The sequence below is a fragment of the Astatotilapia calliptera genome, chromosome 9, assembly GCF_900246225.1.
Source record: "Astatotilapia calliptera chromosome 9, fAstCal1.2, whole genome shotgun sequence".
NCBI classification, from domain to species: Eukaryota; Metazoa; Chordata; class Actinopteri; order Cichliformes; family Cichlidae; genus Astatotilapia; species Astatotilapia calliptera.
In genome coordinates, this window is record NC_039310.1 from 20,411,504 (window position 1) to 20,438,285 (window position 26,782).

The window sequence follows — 26,782 nt, forward strand, 5'->3', positions numbered from 1 at the left end:
AGATGTTTTTGATTGAAATAGCTTTTGATTTCAGTAAAATTGATCTACTAATGCTGCAAATTCAACAAATGACCATTTTCAATTCTCCACAACCTATAAAATGCTTTGAAACTCTGTGTGCGTAATAATTTGGAACAGTGCATTTTAAGTTTTTTATTTTTGAAAAAGATACTGTGTTCATTGGGAGTTTTGATCAGTAACATTTGAATTATACTCTAATGGTGGATGACACAAAAATTATGCTGACTCATTTGAATCGACTATTTAAAAAAAACAGAGAAAAATATCATTTGCATAATAATTTGGAACACGGTGTAATGATGTGTGCAAAGGAGGCAAAATGTACAGTTTTAGCAGTGACATATCTTAAATTTGAAATGCCACAATAAATATAGTACTGTGCAAAAGCATTTAGCCACCTCTTGTTTCTTTATATTTGTTACCAAGTTGCTAGAGTTTCCTGTCATGTTAAAAGTTGTCTTGAGTAACAGTTCTCCAGGCTTTCTGATGGTCTTTCAAAGTTTTTCTTTGGACATTGCCTGCTTTTTCACTCATTGTCAGTTCACTCTTTGTACCTGACCATTTTCAGAGGTATGCTTTTGTTTGATTTTGGAATACTAAATACTGACCTAAGAGTCATTAAAGCATGAAAAAGGCACCAAACTTACTGTAAAAGAACAGTGTTGTCTACAAATAACTGGCAATATAGCAAAGAACCAGTTCTTTAAATTACCAGAAACCTGTCAAAAAAACATATAATTGTTCCAATTTCTTAGGTTGAATGTATGAAAAATAACCAAAGACAACAATGTCACAGGGATAATATAACATTTCAAAATGGCAAATGTGCCAACAAGGTGATTTCCAAAGACTTATAAGCTGAAAAAGTGGCCTGTCTCAGGATGGTGTAAGAGTTTCTTTAAAAAAAATTGAAAAAACTGGACAAGTATGGGAAAAAGGAAGAAGTGGTCGATCTAAAAACCCCCAAAAACCCTTGTATACAGCAGATGAACAGTATCTGAGAGTCATATTCTTAAGAAAAAGGAAGAAAATCCAGCAAAGACACACGATTTGAGAGAGACATCTGGCCCTTTTGTTGATTCACTGTTCGGTGAATCCTCATCAGAAATAGTGTTAGTGGAAGGATGGCATGAGGACGTCATTCCTAAGGAAGGGAAACAACGAGGTATGCCAAATTACACAAGAACTGGAGTGAAAATCGGTGGCAACAGATTTGTAATTTGACATTTTTGGTTCAAATTACTGTCATTGTCATCGGGCACCAATACTTCTTTTACAGATGAAGCCGTGCCTTGACGTACAGCTATCCACATTCCGGTATCCCATTTTTCAAGTCTCCAAGTAATCCTGCAATCCTGCAGCCAAATATTGCACTCAGTTTTAGGATTAGATTCAAAAATATAACTGCTGTACACAATATACAGTTGGTTTATTTTCAGTATGTTAATATTCATATGTATGTGTCAAATGTCTGATATAGAAATGAAAGAAGTAGAAGTAATAACTAATAATTTATAATTTTTAAATGTAATCTTTACAGACAGAGAAAAGTATACTTTTTTTAACATTAGAAGTATATTACAACACGGCTCCTACTACTCACCTTGCTCAACTCGCTGATGATTGGAACCAAATTTCCTCTTTGGCTTTTATGACCTGGAACCCTGCCAGTCTTTGTGAGTCCCCTCAACAAAGTTGTAGCACTGTGTAAACAAAATAAGTTTAGGGATTTTCTGTTGTAATTACAAAGGGACGCTTACTGGAAATGGATATGAGAAAATGTTTTACTGGAACAGATTTAAGTCTCTGTCCTTGAAGTGGAGGAAAACCCCTTCTCTTGTTCCTAAATGACGACCTCGGAAAAAGAGGAAATATGAGAACCGTCTGGACTGAACCTACACATGTTCGCTCTTTTTCTTCAAATCGCTTAGAAACACGCTATTTAACATCATGAAAGTCCTGGTTACGGTCTGGAATAAGGTTATGGTTAGGGCTAGGGATAAGGTTAGGTTTAGGGCTGGAATACAGGGCTGGAACGTCTATTACCGCGGGAGCGTCATTGCACTGGATTCCAGCCATAACCCACCGCGTACCATAAGAACGCCGAAGGTCTCCTTTCGCGTTCCTCAGGAACGCCGCAGGACGTGACAAAACGTCGACATGTTACGCCTCGGGAGTGAGAACGCTCTGGGGGCATACCAAATTAAAAAAAAACCAAACCTCTTTAGCACAGGCCCTATTCACTTGAAATTCTTGAGCAATAATGCGTTTCATTTTAACGTCTGTGATTAATGAAAATAAGTATTGGTACCGTGAATGTTCAATGTGTTTTAGACTATCTCTGTATTAGACTCACCCATGCAGTTGTTACTGAATGGCCAGTATTTTTTCTAATATTTACCTAAATGATTCATCCAAATTCACGATCATGCCGATGTGGTACTGTCCTCCTGTATCAGTCTAAATATAAACAAAGAGAACCAAGTGAACAGCAATTTTGCCATTATGTAGTATTTCAAGCCAAATGAAAACAGCAGTGGCAGTGCTAACAAGCTAATGGTCACCATCTTGGTTTACCATGCTGACGTTTATAAGTACAGCTAACTGAACCAAACTAATGGAACTAAAACAATAAGCACACAAATTGCAAGCTAATACATCAGGTCTACCTTCTGGCACCATAACTTTGAAGTACCTTAAGTAGATCATGGCACCTATTTCCCATTTCCTAGCAAATTATAAAGAAATGAGAGGTGGTGCAAGACTTATAGAATAGAATACCTTTTATTGTCACTATACACATGTACAATGAGATACAGAGCATCTCCCACTCACTGCAGACATGATTATGCTGTTGTGTAGCACAGTATTCTACCTTAACCTTACAATTAACTCTCCCTTACTGTCATGGTCCTGGGTCATTTTGACCCAGTGTTCTTAGTTTTCCTGTAGTTTTGTATTTTGTTCCTTATGTCCATTGGATTGTTTGGTTTGGTATTTGGATTCCCCCTGTGTCCATGCTTTTATTGTGGTGTTTGTTCTGGTACCGTGTTCCCGTCCTTTGTGTTCTGTGTTCTCCTCATCCCCTCGTATTCATCCTTGTTCTCTGCCTCTCTCTCTCTGTGCTCATCTCTGTGTACTGTGTTGTGTTTAAGGTCCACATCTTGGTGTCAGTATTTTCAGTTTCGTGTCCTCCCTGCTCAGTCATGAGTAATTGTCTTCAGCTGTGTTCCCCGTGTGTTCCCACTTCCCTCGTTACCTTCTGTGTATTTATGTCAGAGTGTCCCTTTGTTCTGTATTGCGTCGTCCCTCTAGGTTGTGTGGATTTACCGTGTCTTCCCAGCGCCTCAGCTTTAGTTGCTCCCAGTATAGTTTTTGTATGACTTCTTATGTTCCTGTTAATAAAGACCTGCCTTTGAGTTCATCCCTAGAGCCGTGCATTTAGGTCCTCTCTTGCCTTCACACAGCCGCCGCATGACACTTACCATTAACTTACGAACAGTTGAAGGCCTTACTGTAGATTTAATATCGGAAAAAGACAGATAAATACATACATAAATAAATAAACACATATATACATAGTCTGTTTGACTTAATATTATAAAAACAACCACGTCAAGACATGAAACACACAACAGACCAAAAATAGATGGATGATAAAAGCTAGATGTTAGAAGAAGGATTATAAAATCACCAAAGATATTTCAAAGCATTCTGAGAGACAAGAAAATATATCTCTATGTTTTTTATTAACACAATCCATTGATTACTGACAAAGTGGATGCTGCTATCCTTAAATCCACCCAGAACAAAGAAACACAAAACAGAAAAACAGAGAAAGTTTATAGCAACCCGTGTAGTGGAAGCCGACAGAACCCAGGGCATCAAATCCAGAGGCACATAAGTGCATAAAAGTTGCCAGTGCTCTGGTGACTGCAATGCTCATTAACTACTCAGTTACAGAGTTACATTCATTTTCTTCTACTCATCCAATTCAGGATTGCACGGGAGCTGGAGCCTGTCCCAACCATATTCAAACCTAAGAACACTGTGTCACAGTATCCTCTGCCAGGCACGGTGGCTCCATCATACTCCGGGGCTGTTTCACTGCCAGTTCTACTAGTGCTGCCAGTACTTGTGGTACTAACTAATAATCAGAATTTCTGAATTATCTTTCTTCTTTTGCAAACACAAATACTTAACAACAATATTTAAAGCATGAAGAAATTATGCACAATATGGTAAAAAATGAAGACACCCTTCAATGCTAAAGCACATTTTAGCCTTTGTAGGTTGCTGCACCCACAATTTCTACCTTGATATTCCTTTCAACAGTGGTCACCCTGAGTCCCATGTATCCTCCAGTGACTCCAAAGTCCTGAACCTTTGAAGATCATGACATTTCTCTCATTGCACTTGCCCCAGTTTAAAGGCAGGTCCTGGTCTTTTAGGCCAAAGACCAGCAGCATCTTCACCCAGTGAAGGTGAAGTGTATATCATATATAGATATATTTAAATTCATTTAAAAGCCTAATATCCACCAAAAAATAAAAAATCTGAAGTGCCTATATCAGCAGTGATGCAGAGGTCTTGAAGGACACAAAGGGACACAGCAATTTTAAATAAGGTAACGTTATTCTCAGTGTGTGGTTTGCTGTTAGTGGCAAACGAGGCTGTAAGAGAGATTTCCCAATTTCCAGTCAAGGGGAGATGGGGTCTGGTACGTGCCAAGGTGTGTGACATGGAGGAACGGTAACACAGAGACACAGTACCTTCCCCTCTGAATCACCCTGAAAAATATCATGTCATTTACACCTGGTCAAATGCCTGCAAGGTCTACAAGCTTTTTGCAGACTTTTTTGGCAGGGTAGGCAAGAAGGGAAACAAACTGATCTCTCCATTCATCAAGAAAATGAAAGTCAACTTTGAAGGTCAGGTAGAAGTTTAAATGTTTGTAAAAAAAAGAAAAGAAAAGAAAGAGAGATTACATTTTTCAAAGGTAAAGATATTGCCGTTGTCATTGTTTTGTAACTGTTCTGAAGTAGCCATTGCATTATGGTTAAAGAAACACAGACTGTGTTATACAAGACTAAATTTGAAGATCTTTCATATGTCAGAAGATTTGGCAGAACAGATATGAGGAAACAAGGGTATAATGAGGTTTGTTGGACTTTGCTGATGTGATGGGTTTTGCAGGATAGCACTTCTCATGAGGCTTTGGGTGAACAGTACAGCGATGATATGTTTCAGCATACTTATATGACAAGAGGAAATCCTGCTCCCTATTCAGGGAAATGAGGGACAATATGGCCACTTTGGCCTCAAACTGCAAGAATTCCCGTTAATACTTATTAACTTACACGGTAAGTTATAAGTAGCGTGAAGAGCATATAATGGAGGTTGGTTGCAATGCGGAATGCAGGAACAGTGAGTGAATTCAATCTTGGAAGGACCTAGGTGGCCAGTGGCTTCAAACCCATTTGTTGTGAGGCAATGGTGCTAACCCCGATACCACTACAACTTTAGGAAGATGAACACAAAAAGTCAAATATATGCCCCATATATGTGTAGTGGGTAAATGTCCTTACTATCTTCTAGATAGAAATATCAAAGGAGTGGATATAAGAGACGAAAACATATGTTATGGGATTTAAACCCTAAACAACAAATAGAGGGTTTAATAAAAATGTTACATTATTTTTCTTTATGTGTGCACTGTAGTCACATCTTGATTGGTTGAGTTAAAACTCACGATACTAATGATTGGAAGCAAAATTACAAAACCTGCTATTGTCCAAGTACCTGAGTGTAAACTGCAGTGGGCATTATGTCATTAAAATATAGTACCTACTGTATGCTATTGGTATTTTTTCACGTTAATGTCTTGTGTTACTTTATTTAATTTGTTTTGGTTCTGCAACTTTGTCTATTCAGAAAATGATAATTGTCACAAAAGTGCTGTGTCAGTGCTGTATTAATTTACTTTACACTTTTCAGTGTAGTCATTGTTTCAGTGAACAATGACTGCCCTGTCATTGTTCTTGTGTGTGATGAAGTTGTTTTTGCAGAAGAATAACAGGAAACCCCTGCTCTTGAGGATTTAGAAAAAGATCAGATGAATTACAAGGAAAAACATTTATGCAGAGTTTTTTTTAAAATTCCTAAAAACATACATGGGAGGTCAGTGCCAGTGAATTTTGTCTGCATAAAAAATATTTCACAAGTCAAAGTTGCAACATATTTTATGAGTTTCTTTATTAAGTTGACCAAAATATATGTATCAGTGACACAATCTCACACCAGTTTTTCTTTTTGTATAGAAACTTAGCCAAAAAAACAACCTAATATAAACAACATGAATTTATGCTTTTACATATTCACCGCACTTTATGATTGTAGAAAAATCATTACATTACAGGTACATTTCCAAAGTGCCATTCTTGTTTTAAAAAAAGTATATTTGGACATAACATGACAACAGTCACTCGACATGTAGTTTCCATTGCCTAAGAGCTCCCTTTTGGCCTGTGAAAATTACCATCATGCATTTTGTCACATGCACAAATTCATACTTGGTTTGACTGCACCAGCTGTGAATTGTGAATCCATCATGAAGTCTGAGAATGAACTTTTTCGTAAGTTATTCAATATTACGTTATCTTAAAAAATACCAGGGTTTAAGTGCCATTTGTACCATTAAAACTTAGGTGTAATAACAGAAAATCACTGTGGCATCACAATCTAGAAAAATGCTTGAAAATTACAATATATTAATCCCAGTCTTATAAATTTGAACATTTGAGCTAGATTTTTTTCTTAGCTTTTTCAATAATTGTCTTCTAGTTAAACAGGTTTTTATTTAGCGTGATGCCAGATTTGATGAACATATTACATATTGTTCTTCTACTCCTCACTAAAACATCATATATTCAATGCTCGGCCTGTTATTTGGTGTAAACATCTGGTATGAACTCTCTTGGCAATAACTACTTGAGAAGTCCTTTTGTTCTTTTAGTACTTAACCTATTACTTGACTCGTTTTAAGAAGTGCCGGTGCAGCCACCATCTGAATCAATACATTCTGTGTTTGTGTCAAACCTTTGCTTTAACCACCTCTTTTAAGGCAGTTGAGTAGCTGTGCATGACACATGGTTCAAAAACAAATCTCATTTCAGTCTTTGTTTAGCCAGTTTCCTTTTGATTGGCTGCCCTTTATAAACCAAAGGTTTAAACAGCATGTAGGTGGGGCTTCTGTGCTCACAGGCAAAGCTAAGTGCCTGAGACGATCATATAAGTGATATGGACTCTCTATAATGCCATGGAGAGCCATAGAAGACATAAAGCTGTCTGAAACAGAGTGTTTAGAGCAGTCTGAAGCCATCATCTACAAATTTGGCTGTTTAAAATGAGCACCCACTGTCGTGACAGTATTTAATGTATATATGACAGAAAATAAGGAAAAGCTTGTTTGCCCTTGAATGCTGGTCTCAAAAAAACATCCTCTCTGTGTTGAAGACCTTCAACTTGGTCATAAAGTTGAAGTAGATGAAGGCCAGCGAGACCAACAAGTTCTTCATCAGATAGAGGATGGGCGTAACAAAGCCGAAGAAGGCAATGAGGCCAACGCGCACAAAGAAGAAGGGTAAATCCTGCAGGGCTACTCCTAGGGAGGAAAGCAGGGGGCTGTGGGGCATGACCACCACACGCAAGCATGATAGGTAGCTGAAGATATAGATGGGAAACACCCAGCCTGAGTAGTAGACCAGAGGATGTCCTGCCACTCTCACCATCTCCACCGTATCCATCCAGAACATAAAGCTGTCCACAAACACGTCTGCACGGGCATCAGTGGCGCACAGGAATCTCAGAGGCCCAGTGTATGCATAGGGAGATATGTGGTACGGTGTGGTGCTTCCTGATGGTTCACTCAATCCAGACATGCCATATGGCCTCCCATTGTTACCTGGTATGCCCGGTAGCGTCCCATTGGTCTCTGGTCGAGCTCCTGCTCCGTTCTGGCTCCTGTCATTGAGCTGGTTTGCTCCTGGTTGCATAGGAGTGGGCACACCTTGCCTGTGCACAGCTGGCCCTGGCACAGCTGGAGTGATAGGTGTTACTGGTGCTACTTGTTCCACATGTGTGAGGACAGTGGAAGGGATGTCAGCATCTCTTTCGGTGTCATTAGCTGGAGAGAAGAAAAAGAAAACACAATATCTTGGATTATATTTACTTAAGCTGTTTATCATCAAGTGGTGTCGGCCCAGATTTACAAAGAGACAGCTGAAGGCTATCAGACAAATAATGTGGCTCACAGATATAAACATTAATCTGCTGTTTAGACAGAGGCAATAAATCAAGAGATCGCTCATTCAAACGATTTGGGCTTTGAAGAAATTCATATGAACTGTTTTATCATGTGGTTTTTAAGAAAATATATTTCCCTACTTCTGCCATGTCAGATTCAGAAAAATTTAAAAATATATCCTGCTCATTTCCTCATTTTGGATAAGTGAGAAATGAAGCAGTCCAAAGAAATATCCTGCTCATTTCTTCATTTTGCTCGAGTGATGTATAGAAATGTTCACAGTGTGTTTGCAGTTGCCTCCAAGCTCCTGCAATGCAAAACCCAGCATACTTTACTATTCAAGTCTGCAGCAGAAAGTTCAGGATCTACAGCAGTCAAAGAGTGATTTGTGTAATGTGTTGAGAGAGCTGCGCTCACCCTGGCCGGTCAGCCTGCAGTGTCGTATCCTCTCCACAACGTCAATGCAGATGAGCGAGAAGAGGACTAGTGACACGGGGAGCTCAGTGAATGTATCGTGTTTCAGGTTGTTATTTATCTGAACCTGGATAAACAACCGTAAAATTGTTAGCCTGACTGAGTACTGTAATTATTTACTCACTTTTAATCTTTACAGAGCCCACTGGTTCACCTCAATGGTAATAAACATTTTGGGATTTGTCACTTGCAGCGAGGGCATTTGACACAGCCCTAAACAGACGAGTTGCTCATCTTAGCAGAATTTATGGTTCTTATGTTGAAGCCACTAGATAAGCAAAGGTCAAAAGGTTTGCTTAAGCTTTAAAGAATGCCACAAAAAAGGGCAAATAAGGTCTGGGCTGTAGCCAGTTAGGAAGTGAAAATGTGCCTCGTGGACATGATTTGACAAGGACAGCATGGACAGGAAGAGGAACCAAGCTGCTTATCAGTAGCTCCTTATCCATAAGGCTAGATAGTCCTCTCCCGAGATCCATAAGGATTCTCACAGCTCATCACATTTGTTTCAGTGATACTGTGAATCCTGTCATACACCATGTTCCCAAACACAATGTTGTAATAGATATATGTTTAAGTTAATAGCAACTTCTTTGGAGTATAAACACAATCACCCAACATGACTACAAAGGATCTACAATTACAGGTTGAGTCATGTTACAAGTATAGCAACATACAGGTCAAAGTTCATGATCAGAGCAGAGATAAACCTGATATGACAAATGAAAGCAGTGAGAAACAATCTGTTGGGTGTTGTACCTCAGAGCTGGCAATGAGAAAGGCAAAGCAGGGTAATGTGGATAGGATCACATAAACAAGGGTCACTGGCCTCCTGATATAAAGACAAGAAAAGGGCAAGAAAGAAAACAAGGGAGGAAGTTAAAGTCAGTGACAGGAATTGCTAAAGCCTGGTATTAACCAGCCAAGTTCTGTCCAAACCAGTCACAGGCCAGTTCAGCCTCAAACCAGCTGATCATGTCTCGGTTCCGTAGGACAGCACTGGGATCCCAGCTGCTGAGCATACACAACTCGGACCAGTTCTCAATCTTCATGTCTGAGAAACTCACCACTTCTTCCTCCCTATGAGAAATTTCTTCTTCATGAAGACCATATACTTCAGGGGTACCCAGACCAGCAGGGCAGTGGAGGTCACATAGGCAATAGAGGAGGCCACGATCAACCAGTAGGCAGTGCTGCCGTCTCCGGGGGGTTGTGCTGATGTTTTGACCTTTGCAACGATGACAGCAAACCTCTGCATGACGATGAAGAGTGGCACGCACAGGCCTGCAAACTGCAGCACCTCGCACAGGGCAAACTTCACCGTCCTCCCTGAGCCCATCCTGTGGCAGCTCACAAAAAGAAAAAGAAGGGAGGGAGACAGGGGCTGTTGTCGCAGTGAGGCGACCCCTGTCCCTCTGAGGGCTGGTCAGGCCTCGGACCTCTGCATTGTCTGCCTCCACTAGCATTTTCCACACACCACAGCCCTGGCTCTCTGCTCACCCAACTGCTTACACTGCACTAGGCATTGTGTGCCTTGGCGTGGCGGTGATGTGACCGGCCCTTTGCTCTCTTTTGATACAACGTACAAACAAAGTTCGTCTAACTTTACACCCTGAAGGACATGCATGTGACACAGCAATCGCTTTGGGGCAATCCGAGGTAAAAACAGCATCTCAGCCAGTGTTTTTCAGGCTTATCACATCACAGTCCACACAGCTTTAATGATGTGTACCTTGTATTCTTCCTGGGAATTCTCCAAATATAAGAAACACAAGTTAATTACTCCCACAGTATAATCAGCATCCCAGGACTACTGGCTGTAACCCAAGAAACAAGATACCACTAAAAACACATCGACTCCTCTCATGCTTATATATCACCATCTAGTGGCAAAGTGTTCTAACTGCAAAATTTTGGAATCCACACTGTTTTGTAACAATTGCAAATGCATTCGTGCTTTGAAATTGCTGTCAGTTCAACATGTTATTGTTCATCAAATTCAGGCGCTTGATTATGATTTGTTGCATCATAATAATAAGCGACATGAGACTTTTTTCCCCACCAAAGCCCAGCTAGAACTTTACCAGTCAAAAGCATTCATGAAGTAATTTTATCTGTCTTTGGTTCTAAAGCCATCAAGCCACAGTATCTGCTATGCCACAGACCAATATCGCTGCATAAAAGTGACGACGGAGTAAAAATGTTGCTGAATTGTTTAGACTTGTGTCTGCAAAACCCACACAGCTGGACATTGTGCCATTGCTGTCTTCAGACGTGTGAACACTTGATCAAGTAACTGGATCAGGATTAGATAATCTGGACTATACTCAGTGCTGTCTTCGGTTTGCACACATTTCTACGTGGTGTCATTAGAAGAGCTAATTTTAGATTCTGCATCGACGCGGTTTCTGAAGCAGTTCCTTCATGAGAGCACAACTCAGTCCAGTACAGGCTGATACCTGTATACTCCCAAGCAATTACAGTCCTGTGCAATACCAACGAAATTTGAAACGATTCAAAATGTTGTATCTTAATAATTTAAGTACTTCATCAAATTATTGATTATCAACAATAAATAAAGAAACTGTGAAAAGACTAGACTGAAAGTACAGATCCCAGAGCTCAAAGTCAGTAAAACTGTTTTTTATTTGCATTTGTATAGGATTTTCTTAAAATCCTGAAGATCAAGGCTCACATAGCAGATAGCAGATACAGTCGCTATCTAATCAGGGCTGGTTTTGGCAACTTGCCCCATTGGAGTATGTCAAAATGTGCTTGACATGTGGTGAAACTGTGGCCTGTCAGTCAAGGCCAAATGTATGATACTGCAAATTTTGGTATCCATACTTTGGTAATACCAAGTAAATACAAGGCCAGTGTTGCCGATACCAATAGTGTTACTGAGACTCATGTAGGGGTTATGTAGGGGTGAACAGTGTGTTATGATGACATGAATCATCATCAGTTTTTAACTTCTGATCACATTTTAATTACCACTAAATCACTTTGATTTATTACATCAATAATTAGTTAATAAAACTAATAAACTAATTTGAGGTATACTGAACACAATTCAATGGGATATATACGTAGAGCAAGGGGTGTGAAACATAAGGCCTGGGGGCCAGAATCAGCCAAGCAAGGCCTCCAATTCAGCCAATGGGAAGGCTTGGGGAAAAAGTAACCATCAGTTCATACATTTCGGACTTATATTTTTCATAGGTTTTCCTATATTTTCACAGGTTTTACAGCTTTTTCTACTGATAAACACTTTGGCCATGGCCATTTACAACACATTTATAATTACATTATCTATGTCTGCAATTTTACACCTTTACTTCTTGCAGTTTAAGTCCAAACAATCATCCTGACAGGTCTTTGTCATTTGCTACAACATTTCTTCATCGTGTAGAAAAACTGCTCTTCTTTGTCTTATGTGATGTTATCTAATTTATAAAAGTTATACCTAAACTTGTTCACGCTGAGCTGAAGATTGGGGTGAAAATAAGCCTGAATTTCTATAGTTGCACCAACTGAGCCGTGACAAGCCGGCTTTATTTCACTAGTCTTTGCCTCACCGGCAGGCCACGCACTTGTTTCACTAGTCCCGCGAGAGGGGGATCCATGGGCGGATAGCTAGATAGATGGATGGATGGATGGATAACCCCGCTGCTCCCCTCCCTACTAGCCCCAGCTGTCAGCTCCCTTCCTGACTTCCCCACCCTGCCCCCGGTACCATGGCGTCCAGCGAGGAGGACGGCACGGTTGAGGAGAAGGAAAACAACAACAAAAAGAGAACGAAAAGCACCCTCGCTACCGCATGGCTCACTTTCTACAACATCGCCATGACCGCCGGGTACGTGCGTTATTCCGCCCCTGTCGCCTATTAATAAGAAAGGCAGTGAAGTTATAGCCGCTCCCTAAAAAACCGTAAGCGTGTGTTGCTGTTTATAGGACTGCGTCTCCGCCGAAAGTGCCTGTTCAGCTCGCTTGGATTTAGCAGTTCGTCGTCGCAATTGAGTTTGAGCAAGCTTTAGCGGTCAGTTTGGTAGTTTCTACGAAGAAACGAGCGACCGTTATTTGTCTCGAGTGTTGGAAAATGAATGAATGGTGTTTGGTGAAAGTGGCAGGCTGGCGCAACAGCCGTGTCCAAATAGGGCTGGCTGCATGGTGTCAGCGTCAAGGCCCACAGTGCGTCCGACAGTTGCAGTGATAAGTATAGCCGGACCGCGCTGACACTGGAGCTCAGGTCTGGGACAGTGAAGTGCTCAATGGGCACATTTTTAATAACAACAACGTTTGTGTGAAGAGAGCTTCCTGTGTTGTGATAAAGGACAAACACATGAGAACTTGAGAATAGCGGAGGTGTTGGGGTCACTGGATCAGTGGTGACTAAGCGCTTCCAGTTTGGCGCATGGCTTCAGGTACTGATCACTTTAATAATAATAATAATAATTATAACACGAAATAAAACAAGAATATATTTGTGCACATCGTTGTGACTCTGTCCAACTTAGTAACTTGTTTTTCATGTGTTAGTCAAAGATAAGTAAAATTGCAGCTGTCCAAATCTACTTGGCCCTATGTGGAAAACATTATATACACCCCTCCTCCCTCTATTATCCTCTTGATACATTATGAATTAACTGTGAATAACCCCATTTAAAAAAGAAAATCTGAGTTCAGTTTCACTACCCAAACCCAGGCCTGATTACTGCTAGATGTGTTGGATCAAGAAATCACTTAACTATAAGCTGTCTGACAAAGGGAAATAGGCTAAAAGATCTCAGATAGCAACGAGTAAAGCCACAATCTACAGAAACGACTGACAAACAAAGTAATTGACATCCATCAGTCTGGGATACAAAGTAATTTCTTAAGGCCTTCGGCGTGAGAGCCATTATACGCAAATGGAGAAAACTTGAAACAGTTGCAAACCTTCCCAGTAGAGGTCGGCCTACCAACATTACTCTAAGAGCGCACAAGTGACTCATCCATTAGGTCACAAAAGAACCCAGAACATCTACAGAACTGCAGGCCTCACTTCAGTTAGGGTCAGAGTTCACGACTGAACAATAACAAAGAGGCTGGTCAAAAATGGCATCCATGGGAGAGTTCAAGGAGAAAACCACTGATGACAAAGAAAGGCTCATCTTGCCTAAAGTAACAGTGCTTTGCATAAAAAGAACATCATAGCAACAGGTGGTGGTAGTGTGATGGTCTGGTGCTGCTCTGTTGTTTCAGCACCAGGACGACTTGGTGTAATTGATGCTTTCTATTAGAAAATCCAGAATGAGAATCTCCAACCATTAGTTCATGGCTGGAAGCTCAAGCTCCCTCGGGTTATACAGCAGAAAAATGATCCTGGTTTTGGTGTGGTCTAGTCAAAGCCTGAACTGAAATCACTTTGAGATAGTTTGGGATCATTATGATACACGGTTTAGGGTCCAGTTACTTTTTCACATAGGGCCGAGCAGATTTGGATAGCTTTCCCCCCTCGTAATAAATAAAATGTCATCATTTAAAAACTGTATTTTGCATCTTCTCTGTGTTTCCTTGTCTAATATTAAAATTTGTGACAAATATGCAAAAAATAGGAAATCGGGAAATGGGGTGAATTCTTTTTCACAGCACTGGTGTTGGTCTAGAACGTCACAGCTGGTGCGTCCTCAGTGAAAGGTGCATGACATCAGGGAAAGACGTGTACACACAAACATAGGTTTTCCTTATGAGGACATTTAGCGACAATATGCATTAAGAAAGCTTCACTTGCGCTCCGCTTATCAGTATGAGATCCTTTTTATAAATCAACTTAAATGGACTCACTGGTGGCTATAAACAGCTGAGTGAGGATGCTTCTTGGCTGCTCATCCTATCTACTGTGCAGGATTTTTTAAAGTTTTTTTATATAACATTGCAGCTGGATTTATTTTTTTATAATATGTTGTTTTTTTTAACATGCACATGCAAGACTTGTGAGTTCTTAGAGGTTTTTTATTCATAACTATTATTAGAACATGTATTAATAGAGCTATTGTGTTCTACAGTTGTCTCATTCCTAAATTAACAAAAAACAAAGCTCATTAAAGTGTGTATCCTGTTTGTTTTTTGTTTTTGTTTTTTTAAATGCCCTAACCCTTGACTGAATTCAAAGATTTAATCCAATTTTTTTTTTTAGATGTTTTTCTTTATTTCAAATTTTATTTGTCAGGGAAAATCTTCTACTCCCTCACATCAGAAAGGAGACAGTTGGGGTGGTTTGAGCATCTGGCTAGGATGCTTGCTGGTCCTGGTCGAGCTGTTGGGGTCTTGTCCAACTGGGAGGATGCCCTGGGGCAGACTCAGAACATGCAAGAAGGAGAGAAGGGATCAATCAAAAGGAAAATCCTGTTTTTCTGTGGTTTTACTTACACATAGACTAAAGCTGGTGTGTTGCAGAGAGAGTTTGTAGCTGCTGCTATTCTTTAATATTTCACTGAAAGTGCCGTTACAATTGCCTGATGTAAAATGCTGCAGCTTTGGTTTGCTTTCTCAAGCTATTCCATTTTGCCCTCTTTATTATTTTGATTTTAGTTGCCAGTTTATTTATTCCAGTGCTCACTTTATGTATGGATAACTGTCTGATACATGTATACTTATATAAACATAATGTAAATTTGTCTACCATCAGAAATTGTGGCATAGCTGTTGAACCGTGGTTGTGGCCTAGTGAAAAACACAAACAGACCAGTTTTATGACAATGTTAGGTTTTTTGTATTTGTCTGGTGTCTCAGTGGAATAAACAGGTAACACCAGATAAATAGAGGCAGTAATGTCTGTCTGTTACAGAATACCTTTGAAGAAAAGTATTTATTTTACTTTATTACATGACATAGTGATTGATATAGTGAAAAGCAGCATTTAGTGAGAGAATTTTTATCAGCTTTGTAGCCCAGTATGTCAGCATGTACTGGGAATTCCTTGGTTTCAGTGACAAGGTTAGAAAATGTTAATAATTTTTTTTAGTTTCATTCAGTATTTATGTTGTTTAAATTCCCAAGTTTTTTCCCTTTAAATTTACATCTCAAATGTGTTATTATAAGTTTCCTGTTCTATTCATATTGTCATCCTCAGTTTGATGTTATTATGAGGTGACTAAATGACTTAAATTAGGTTTAAAAGATTATATTTCCAGTTGTGTCACAGTTATTTTTGTTTGTTTTTTCCATTGCAGAAAAATGTCTGTCCTTTACACTCATTTTCTCCTTTCACATTTCAGTTGCACTGAGCGGTTGTGTGATTTTTATTTGTCTGCAGGTGGCTGGTTTTGGCCATGGCAATGACACGCTTCTACATACAGAAAGGCACACACAAGGGTCTGTACAGAAGTATAGCAAGGACACTCAAGTTTTTCCAGACCTTTGCATTAGTTGAGGTAAGACTTTTAAGTCTTAGAGACTGTGTGGAAAAAAAAAAAAGAATTTCGGCCTGAAAATTGAAGAAAATGCATAACTTTATAGTTAATGGCCAGCAGGGGGCAACAGGTGGTAAAAAGCTATCGGTCAGTATATAAGTCTATGAGAAAACAACCATACTACTCAATTTTTTTTAAAATGACCTACTTAAACATTTATATCTTGATTTTTATGGTTGTAATCATCAGTTTTAAGGCTTGTCAACAGGGATATTAAGACCGATGCTAGCTCTGATGTTAATATTTGGTTATTTTGATATTTCAATTGATATTTTATACATTAACGGATTACTCTAACAGTTGTTATATGCAGTTATTTATTTGTTCACACTTGTTGTTGCGTTTGTGGCGTTCAAAAAGGGAAGATGCCCCCTGGTGGACAAACTATGAAATGACAACATCCTTAAGATAATTGAAGGGTGTTTCTCACTATTTTCTTTGCTTTAAAATTTCTCTGTTATAAATGCCAGTAAAGATAGATTAGTAAGTAGCTTATTTTGGCTGATAATATTATCCTGCCAATAAATCAGCTGAGCTATAATAAATAGACAATAGAGCAGGAGGGTGTAGCTTTATTGTCCCAATAGAGCAGGGTATGCTTGAGGGTGTAGCTTTATTGTCCTTGACAAATAGCTACCTAATAGGTGTGCAGTGTTCTTTTTTATATAATGGCAAGTGTATTTTGTCGTAAGCCTGTTTTTCGCTAGCCAAAACTATCATCCCAGTAGGATGAAAGTTAGTGAAGGATGCACTTTGCTAACAATGTTTTAGCTGGACAGTTTACCATCTTTTGTTCAAAGATGTTCTTGTCTGGTTTTAAATAGCCGAAATAGCAAATGGAAAGTTTCAGAATTAGTCCACAGACCATTGGGTGACACAATGGTGCCATGTCCATCTTTGATTTACAGTCTATAGCGTTTCCTGTCACAAGTGGGACTTTAGTGAATTAGTGAATTTAAAAAACAAATACTTTTTTCTTAGACTTTAACAAGGCAGTCATTTTTACTGCTGTTTGTGTTGCTTGTCTTACAGGTGGGACATTGTGCCATTGGTATGTGACAACTTACATGAAAATATTTGGCTAATTTGTACAGATTCAGATAAATTCCCTCATCTGGCCATGTATTTATTGGTGATTTTTGTTTCTTACTTTGGCTGTGTTGCAGGAATCGTGAGGACTTCTGTGATTGTAACTGGGGTTCAAGTGTGTTCGCGGATTTTTATGGTTTGGTTCATCACCAACAGCATCAGACAGGTGACTTTTATGATAAACCGCAACTCCGTGACTTTTTACAATTGATCAGTCTTTAGTTGACAGATTTCACCACAGTACTCTTAACCTCCACACACTGTATGTATTGTCACAACTATTCTGGAACACAGTCTGTCCAGTTGCTTTTTTTCCCCCACATAAAAATCGTACTTTTCTCATCTTTTTGCCTGTAAGAGCTGCACCTGTCAGGTTTGAAGCTTCTTTTAACTCTTTATTTTTTGCCATTTTCCTGACTTAAAGATCCAGAGTGAAGAAAGCGTAATCCTATTTCTGGTTGTGTGGACGATGACAGAGATTATCAGATATTCCTACTACACATTCAAACTGCTCAACCACCTGCCGTACTTCATCAAATGGGCCAGGTGGAGACACCGTTAGCTGGGGCTGGGATGAGTTTGAATTGTCTTTCCTGTTTCGGGACACTGTCTGAGCATGTCGGCCTAATCCGGTGAATTCACCTCTGGCATGCTTTCTTGGCCTTGTAGCGCCGCGCGTGTATTAAGTATCTGTCGTCTAATACAAAGAGGAGTCGCATGTGTGTGTTTATTGATTAGCACCTCATTAGCCATTCTGTTTGTGGTCAGTGATCTAACCACTAACACAGCACTCTGAGGAAACAGGAAAAGGTGAAATGCTTGTTTATCTTTTGGTTTTAACTTCTGCCTAAAACATAAAGAATTTCTGAATAAGTTTAGTTAGTTGCTGAAAGAGGCTGAAACCAGGCATTTTTTGTGAAAGAAATATTCTCAGCTGTAGTGAAATATAATACCTGTCTTGTGTTGAAGGCAGAGTACTTGTGATGTGTCGTTCTGGCCTCGAAGCAGCTCACCTGAAACTGGAGTCGTTAGTAGAAACGTGAGCCGTCCCCACTGAAGGCTGTCCAGCGCGCAGGCTCGGCATCTTAATTTTATTTATTCTTTCTGCTTCGCTGTGTCACGTGATTCTTCAGGCGGTCCATCTAATGCCAGCCACTCTTTTGTTTCTGCTCTGGATTCTTGTGCTCTTGAATGGCACCCTTCGCCTCCCCGCCCCCACCCTTCACGTCTTTCTTTAAGCACGGAGGAGACGACAGGCCCCTGGCAAGGGGCTCATGTTCAGCTGCTCCTGTTTTTAAGACCATCTGTTTTGGTCACGGAATGTTCACCCAACATTTCTCTCATCCGCTGAGACGCTCCCCCGAGCCTTTGCTGTGGTCCCCACTAAATACAGGAACTCTATAGTCCTGAGTCATGGCATATCATTTGGTCCTGGAGAGAGCTGCCATCATAGGAAGAGGCATGCTGTCTCACTGTTATTTGGGGCGGTGACGAGAAATTAAGTTGGTACTTTGTGATTAACTTAGTTGTGTGCAGGAGTTCTACCGTTGGTTTTTCAAGAACACAGTGTTTCCTTGCTGCTGGGTCTTCTTCCTCTTTTCTCCCATTATCCAAAGGAGTTCTGCAGGGCTCCACATTAGGTCCATTGCTCTTTTCTCGTTACATAAAGAACCTTTGTGATAATTTATCAAATGCTGCTTTCCATCTTTATGCAGATGATACAATTATCTGTTGTTCATCTCCTTCAGTAGCACAAACCCTATAATTCTGCAGTCTGCCTTTGATGTTGTTCAGTCCCATTTAACTCAACTTAAGTTGGTGTTAAATCCAGAGAAATCCAAGTTCATGTTATTCTCAAATGGCAAAGAGTTGTTAGCTACGTCTCCTAAGAGACATAGACTTTGTATATTCGCAGACTCTCCCATTAGCTGATCTTTATCTATAAATCTTTGCTTGGGCTAGTTCCCTCTTATTTATGTGTTTATATGTGTAAAAACCACAACCAGTGCAGCCTTCATTCTCACAATTTAATACAATTGATTGTCCCAAAAATCAGAACAGAATTGGGGAAAAAGGCTTTGAAATACGTTGCCCCTGCTTGCTGGAATAATCTGCAGAAGGAACTGAAATTATCGAGAGAATAACTCTTTTACTCGGTGTAATTGTTTTTAATGTCGCTCTTAATTTGATCTGTTTTTGTATATTTTTCACATGTTCGTATGGGATATTGTATTTTTTTATGTTATATACTTATATACATGTATTTTGACTTTTGTTGCCATGATGTCAGGTCTCTCTTGGAAATGAGATTTTTAATCTCATTGAGATTTTACCTGGATAAATAAAGGACTATTAAGTAATAAAATACAAACAGCCTCTTTCTTAGGCACCAATATCTTTTTTTTTCTCAATTTCCAATATATTATGACCAATTTGTCACCACATATTGATGTGGTTACTATTTTTTTTTCCTGTGCATAGATTTAATGTCAGTGTTGCTAAAAAAAATCCTCGCACTTTTTCAGTTCTTAGTTACTATATCATCACTACTGTAGCCTCTTCCTGATTGGCTGCTTTGCTTCATAAGGTCACAGTTCTGTATACGGTATGCAACTGAAGTTGTAATTAGACGGCATAGAATACATTTTTATTGCTATGAAGATGATACCCAGCTTTATTGATACATGAAGCCAGATGAAACACTCTGACTTAAACACATAAAGACTGATGACCTCTGATTTCCTGCTTCCAAATTCATAAAAACCTGAGGTTATTGTACTCTGTTCTAAAAATCTTAGAAATATCTTAGAAAAAAACAGATGTTTACTCTGGATGCTGTTAGCTTAACCTCTAATAACACTGTGAGGACTCATGGAGTCGTTTTTGAACAGGATATGTCCTTCACTGAGCATATTAAAGAAATATGCAGGACTGCTTTGTGTCATCTGCACAACATCTCTAAAATTAGAAACGTCCCGTCTCAGAGTAGCGCTAAAAAGCTAGTTCATGCATTTATTACTTCTAGGCTGGACAATTGTAATTCGTTATTATCAGGCTTTCCGAAAAACTCCCTGATATAAAATCAGAATTGGACTACCTTATTAATTGCTTTGAATCTGAAATTTACATTTATTTCAGATAACCTGTTAACAGGCCCCAAAGATCAGTACATTACAGAGATTGATTCATTATTTAATTGATGTATTTTTGTGTTGTGTATCCATGTACATTTTCTGGTGATAGATTCAGTCCTACTGAGCGTGGACAGTGTCGGCATTGAACAGATTTCTTGGGCTATTCCTTTCTCTTTAATATACCCCCAAAGTATTGCATGTTATTTAAGTCTGATGATATCCTTCTCCACTTTAAAGTTTTCCTTTTTCACCTCCTGTAGAGAAAACAGACATTTGTGTGATTTGAGGCGTGAGCGTTGTTTGTATCGTTTCCATATTTCTCTTCTGCCAAGCTTCATCTTGTCTGCCAGTGTTTGCACCATATGTTCCTGTGGATATACCGAATCTATACATCTGTTCATTCCAGCAACTTTTTATTTCAGGACTACTTTCTGGGTGCAGTTCAGTCCATATATGCTGGATCATATTGGAGCCCAACAAATTTGTCTTGGCCTTGTTTGACCATAGAACATGCTCCCAGTAATCGTCAGACTTTGATGATGTTTAACGTTGTTTAAAGTTGACCTGTTACCCTTTCCTTATTTTCTGCCAGATACATGTTTCAAACTGTTTCAAACAAGCAATTTAGGAAGCTTTTCTCTTCTTGCTTCTTTATGAGAGGGGATATCCCTGATTTGCCTCTGACTGTGAGTGCAGCAGCCCCACCCTCATGCTGCTTAAACTGCTGTTTGTGAGGGGAACCCAATCAGAAGAAAGTTGGTTAAAAGAGTTGGTTAAGAGGTAAAATGACTTATTTGCTATTTTGGTGGATAAACTGGAAGTCCTACTATAAGATAAACAACAACTGTGAGCCATGCAAAGCTAGAAACAAAAATGTGGAGCATAAGAGGTCTTTAATCATTAATCTTGCAATTTCGAGTTGATTTTAGTTGATTAGTCATCTTGCATCATTTTCCATCTTTGTGAAATCTCATATGTTTCTTGCACAATTGTTTTGACAATTCCCTCATGTAATTCTAGGATGTAGATAGACACAGCCCATCCAACAAAGAGAACGTTCTGGTGCTTAGATTGTCAAACATCAGATTTAATCAGGACTGTTTTAGTAATAAGTAGTTTTAAGCGTTTAGCAGTGATTGCAGGTATATTCAGGTATATTGACAGTGAGCTTGAAACAATGCAGTTTTTGACATTTTATTTAAGATTATTTATTGGAGAGGTTTAAGTGACTTCTTTTGTATACCCTCTGTTCTTTGATGACCAGTCTAACCACTAAAATTGAACCTAGTATTTCTTATTCTTGTCTTTTGAGTTGCTTTAAAGAACTTCAATTGGTTTCTTTTATTTACTATAAATCAGATCTGTGGGAATTCATGCAGTGTATTCCCACATATTTGTGTGGGCTTTCTAATCTTAGAAAATTGGATTCAGTTCAATATTTTGGTCATTTTTGTTTGGTAATGTGCCCACTGCAAACAAACAGTGAGGCAAAAGATGCTGTGTTCCTGGTTGTTCTTAACATACCAGTTCACAAATTATAGTTTGGGAACATTAAAGTCTCAGATGTCAGAAGGTTTTTGCACACATGGCAGTTCAGTGGACCAATGTAATTATGCCTTCAGTTGCAAAACTGTGCACTGGCATGAAATAAGGTGAGGAGCTGCTGGAAAGTAATAATGCATATTTTATATCCAGCAGGCAATGAAACATTATTGTAACAACAAATCAGCTTATTACTTAATGCTGGAATATGATCTTATTCTTGACTTTCTCTCAATTAAAATGAACTGCATGAACAAAAAGGTTGAATTTTTTTTTAAACTTTTGCATGTGAACAGCATGAAAGTGTAAAAAGAAAATGATACCTTGGAGTTATCCAGAACCAAAATCACTCAGAGTTCCTGAAGATGGAAAAAATGTGAAAATATAACTTTTTTACAATGTGCTGCTTGACCACCATATCTCTGGAATACCTCGAGGGAAGTTTTATGTCCACAACTCAAGGCAGCTTTTGTTACAGTGTCTGGCCCCTGTGTCAGTCATCTTCCTGTGTTTTCAATATGCATGTGAGTGTATTAACATCCTCTGACTGTCAACTGTCCTAACTGTGTGAGTGCTAAAGTGATCACGCTGCTGGATTTGAAGACATCCATCCTGCTCTTTCTTCTTCCCCCAGATACAACCTCTTCATTGTCTTGTACCCGGTGGGAGTCATTGGTGAGCTGCTCACCATTTATGCTGCGCTGCCGTTCGTACGCAGGTCTGGAATGTACTCCATGAGGCTCCCAAACAAGTATAACGTGTCGTTTGACTACTACTACTGCCTCATCATCGTCATGCTGTCCTACATCCCATGTAAGAAGCAAATTTCATGCCTACATTGTGCACTTTCAGTTTTGGCATGTAGGTCAAAATCCTGCATGATTTTTAAACTGTATTTTCTCCTGTTGTGGTACAAATAATTCTGCCTGTTCTGCTCAAAAGCAGCTTTTCTGTCCTGTGGTGCAATGTTTGGTGGCATTTTATAATTTGAATAGAATCATCTGTTGTGGTATATCCAATTTTATTTGGAATATACTGTGTGTTCACATGTCGTACATAATTTTGAATATAAAGATCGTTTTTCATAACACAGCTGTCAATGACTCCTTGAAGTCTAGAATCCATAGACTTCACCAGATGTTGTTTTCTCTCATTGATTTGTGATGCTACCTTCAGTTGCTGGTTTTTGTCTTTCTGCATTCATTTAATAACTATTGATCTGAGATTGGGTGACTGACTTGGCCACTGAAGAATATCCCTTTTCTTGGGCTTGAGAAACTCTTGGCTTGCTTTTGCAGTTTGCTTTGGCTTGTTCTCAATTTGCACAGTGAAGCTCTGTCTGATCGGTTTTGCAGTATTTGGCTGAATCTGAGCAGAGAGTGTAGTCCTGTACACTTATTATTCACAGCACTGTCACAAGTCACAGATTAGATTTAAATTTTAATCTAGTCCAATCTGGTCTTCTCATTCATGATTATAACAAGTGGGTTGCAACTTGTTGTAAACTCTGTGTTTCCATCCATGAAGCCATCTCTTGTTCATCGACTTTGATAGTACTCCTACTTTCTCCACACTCTTGACTGAGCTCAGTGTTGTAAAGGGTTTTTCTTAACCATGGAAATAATTCTGCGATCATCCCGTTTAGTTGTTTCTTGTGGTCTTCTGGACCTTTTGATGTTAATGAGCTAACCAATTCATTTATTCTTTTTAAGAATTAACCACATTCTTGATTCGGCCACAAGTTTTTGCTGTCTCACTAATGATGGCCTACTTCACTCTAGGGCTGCCACAAACGATTATTTTGATAGTCGACTAGTCACCGATTATTTTTGCGATTAGTCGACTAATCAGATCATCATCCATTAGACGTAAAACTACAGCTTATTGCACCAGCAGCATCTGCTCTTATATAACTATCATTAGCTTACAGCTTTAAGTGTTTAAGGTCTGTGCTAACTAAAAATAAAGACAAGATGATAGTTTATTAAATTTTAATGAAATTTGCAGATTGTTTCGGTGAAGTTTAATAAACTCCTTGCTATCTAAAATATAACAGGACACTGGAGTATATTCTGGAGCATCTCACACTTCTGATAATCAGCTGTCTGCTTGACATTTATTCAGCTGTGTAAAAACTATAACTTTAATCTCAGACAAACTGATTTACTCAGGAACAAATAAAATACTAAAAAAAAAAAGCCAAACAATAACATTTAAGTTATCTAAGTGACTCATATATATTTAACCTGAGTAGCGAAAGACGGCGGTGGGTTTGAAAACGATTTGCGGGGAGTCCGGTGTTCTCACGGCGCTAGTGAGCCTAGCCCCCGGCTCGCTAACGAGCTAGTGGGTAACAGACGTCTCCGAAAACGTCGGAGCGCTTTTGAAAATATGTGGTGTCCTGATAAACTGAGCAGATATTTGAGGTTTACACAGCTACATTCTCGCCTGAAAATATGTTAAACGTTTATTTTGTGACCCAGAAAGAATAATAAGAGTAACATTAAAACTAACTAGCTGCCGCCATTGTTGGAAACTGCGCTGGGCCGCGCTATGAATTCTGGGACACAGCTGCTTCTTCTTCTTCTTCTTCTTCTTCTTCGGGGTTTAACGGTAGCTGACATCCTTGTACATGCAATGCTGCCATCTTCTGTTTCAGTCCGTTATTACACTCTTAAATCCTGCCACTTATTCCTGCGTCTTTTGTGATCGTACAAAGTTTCAAACGACGCGTCGACTATTAAATAAGTCGTCGACGATTTTGATAGTCGACGTAATCGTGACTAGTCGACAAATCGTGGCAGCCCTACTTCACTCCCACTGACATGTCTTTGGTCCTCAGGTTGAGAGTTCCAGTGAAAAGATACCGAATGCAAGTTCAACACCTGGAAGCAACTCCAGGTCTCTTGCCTGCATAATTTGTCATGAAATGATGGGAGGGAGTAAGACTCACTTGTTCATGTACTTTTGAGCCCCTGAAAACATACTGCACTGTATGAAAATGGCTGTAACTGATCAACAGTTCATGCAAAATGCGTGTCAAATCCTTTGAATTAAAGCTGAAAGTTTTTGCTTAAATCCGATGTTGATTATTTGATACAAAATGACAAAAATAGCCTTTGTTCAAAAAAATACGGACCAAATGTCATGGAATATATGGAAAAGTTGTCAGCTGTAATAGGCTCCAGGCTTTGCCAGACCACCCCAGTGGCTTATGTCTGTGAATGCATGTCTTCCCACTGTGCTGCTTCTTATTCAGAATTGAGACCAAGTTGAGAGTTGTGAATTTGTATTTCACTCTAACTTGCTTTCGTTTGTGTTCATCATAGTCACAGTCACCCTGAACACGCTCTCGTCTTTCTCGCAGTGTTTCCTCAGCTCTACTTCCACATGCTGCGGCAGAGAAGAAGGATGCTTCACGGGGAGGTCATAGTGGAGAAGGACGACTAGACGAGCACCACCTCCCACCTTCATTTGAGCCAGCCTGCCCTCCACTTCACCCTCACCTCCACCACCGCTTCATCTTCATCTCTGTCTCACCTTTTAGCACCATCAGCCATTACATTCTTCATTGCACGGGACCTAAAGAACCACACAGCTGACGATGGTTACCACCCAGTGACAATCAGTAATAACGACAAAGCCACGGAGTAAAACCACAGTAGTAATACCACATCTGGAGTGTTTCTTTGCAGGATTCATTCCTATCTGAATGGTAATATTGGAAACATGTTTACAGTCCCAGTGTTGCTGGAGCTAGAGACAGAAGCCTGTGGCGTCACATCTCAGCACTCAGAGATCACGAGTCCTTTATTCACCCACCAGCCTTACTGCATCTTGTTGCACTGAAGCATCGCAGCCTGAGAGAAACGAGCACTGAGCCACAACACTGCACCCCGAAGAAGGAAGAGCCAAATGAGGGGGAGGGGGGTGTTAAATTAGTCGCCTCAATTAAATTCATCATTCAGCCCATGCAATTGGCAGATTAAGTGTATATTAAGTATTTCATATATAAAATAAGCTTTCAAAGCGAGATTATTCATACCTCAACAATAAATCTACATTTGGACAATATGCTGCTTCTTGTGTGTATGTGTGTAACCCTATGTGTAAACGATGCAATGTGAAATGAGCAGTTAATCATATTTCTTAACAGTAATTTATTCGCATACTGTGAGCAAGCACAGCTCCGACTTAACATTGTGTCCGCTTGGCTCAGCTCGTGCTTTCTTTTATGTTGTTCTGATGTTTACTATGTCAAATTAATTTACAAGAGTGCATCTTAAACCAAATTCGAGTCTTCACAAAAGTAGTAACTTCTTTTTTTCTCTATAGGCCGCTGTAGGTATGAGACTACGATTCAAATTTATGTGAGCACTTCAGTCTTCAGTCTCTGTCTTGTTTGTTTTTGAAAATATCCGGTGTCTACATCGATTGGACAGTAGTTAGACTCCCTCCTACCAAAGGTGCTATTGTGAGATCATTTTAGTCTTCTGTGCAGCTGAAGGAGTGACTGTGATTGGAGATGACCTAAAGCAGGAAATCAGGATGTGAAATGACTGAGAGGAAATGTTAGCGAAGAACTGCATAGCCCATGGTTATCAAAGAAAAAAACCTTTTTGCTTGTAATCTGGGTTAGTGGGAAAACAATAAAAGAAAGTTATTTAAGGGAAAAAAACTATAAAAATGTGAAAATACCTTTATGTGCAAATTCAATAAACTAAATTCTACAGTACTGAAGAGTTTTGTGATGAACTTCACTCTGG

General features: G+C 39.4%; 2 protein-coding genes across 2 annotated transcripts; one reads left to right on the forward strand and one right to left on the reverse strand.

Moving 5' to 3' along the window:
- Positions 1–6,406: 6,406 nt before the first annotated feature.
- Positions 6,407–10,296, reverse strand: LOC113029326 (transmembrane protein 236). Its single transcript, XM_026180153.1, has 4 exons — positions 9,865–10,296; positions 9,557–9,629; positions 8,744–8,867; positions 6,407–8,206 (listed from the first exon to the last, which is right to left on the reverse strand). Exons 1-4 carry the CDS (start codon positions 10,134–10,136, stop codon positions 7,509–7,511), a joined length of 1,167 nt encoding a protein of 388 aa, XP_026035938.1. The 5' UTR covers positions 10,137–10,296; the 3' UTR covers positions 6,407–7,508.
- A 2,100-nt stretch (positions 10,297–12,396) lies between these two features.
- Positions 12,397–26,756, forward strand: hacd1 (3-hydroxyacyl-CoA dehydratase 1). The gene is made up of 7 exons (XM_026179817.1): positions 12,397–12,653; positions 16,095–16,212; positions 17,284–17,302; positions 17,418–17,506; positions 17,765–17,886; positions 22,651–22,829; positions 25,384–26,756. Exons 1-7 carry the CDS (start codon positions 12,535–12,537, stop codon positions 25,464–25,466), a joined length of 729 nt encoding a protein of 242 aa, XP_026035602.1. The 5' UTR covers positions 12,397–12,534; the 3' UTR covers positions 25,467–26,756.
- Positions 26,757–26,782: the final 26 nt, after the last annotated feature.

What these genes read in the sequence shown, in the direction of transcription:
- LOC113029326 (XM_026180153.1), bottom strand. Translation starts at nt 10,136, where the DNA reads ATGGGCTCAGGGAGGACGGTGAAGTTTGCCCTGTGCGAGGTGCTGCAG. An exon ending in TTCTCATTGCCAGCTCTGAG is followed by an intron (nt 8,868 to 9,556) that starts GTACAACACCCA and finishes TTGTTTATCCAG; the next exon opens with GTTCAGATAAATAACAACCT. An exon ending in CTGCAGGCTGACCGGCCAGG is followed by an intron (nt 8,207 to 8,743) that starts GTGAGCGCAGCT and finishes TCTTCTCTCCAG; the next exon opens with CTAATGACACCGAAAGAGAT.
- hacd1 (XM_026179817.1), top strand. Translation starts at nt 12,535, where the DNA reads ATGGCGTCCAGCGAGGAGGACGGCACGGTTGAGGAGAAGGAAAACAAC. An exon ending in TACTTCATCAAATGGGCCAG is followed by an intron (nt 17,887 to 22,650) that starts GTGGAGACACCG and finishes TTCTTCCCCCAG; the next exon opens with ATACAACCTCTTCATTGTCT. An exon ending in CATGCTGTCCTACATCCCAT is followed by an intron (nt 22,830 to 25,383) that starts GTAAGAAGCAAA and finishes TCTTTCTCGCAG; the next exon opens with TGTTTCCTCAGCTCTACTTC.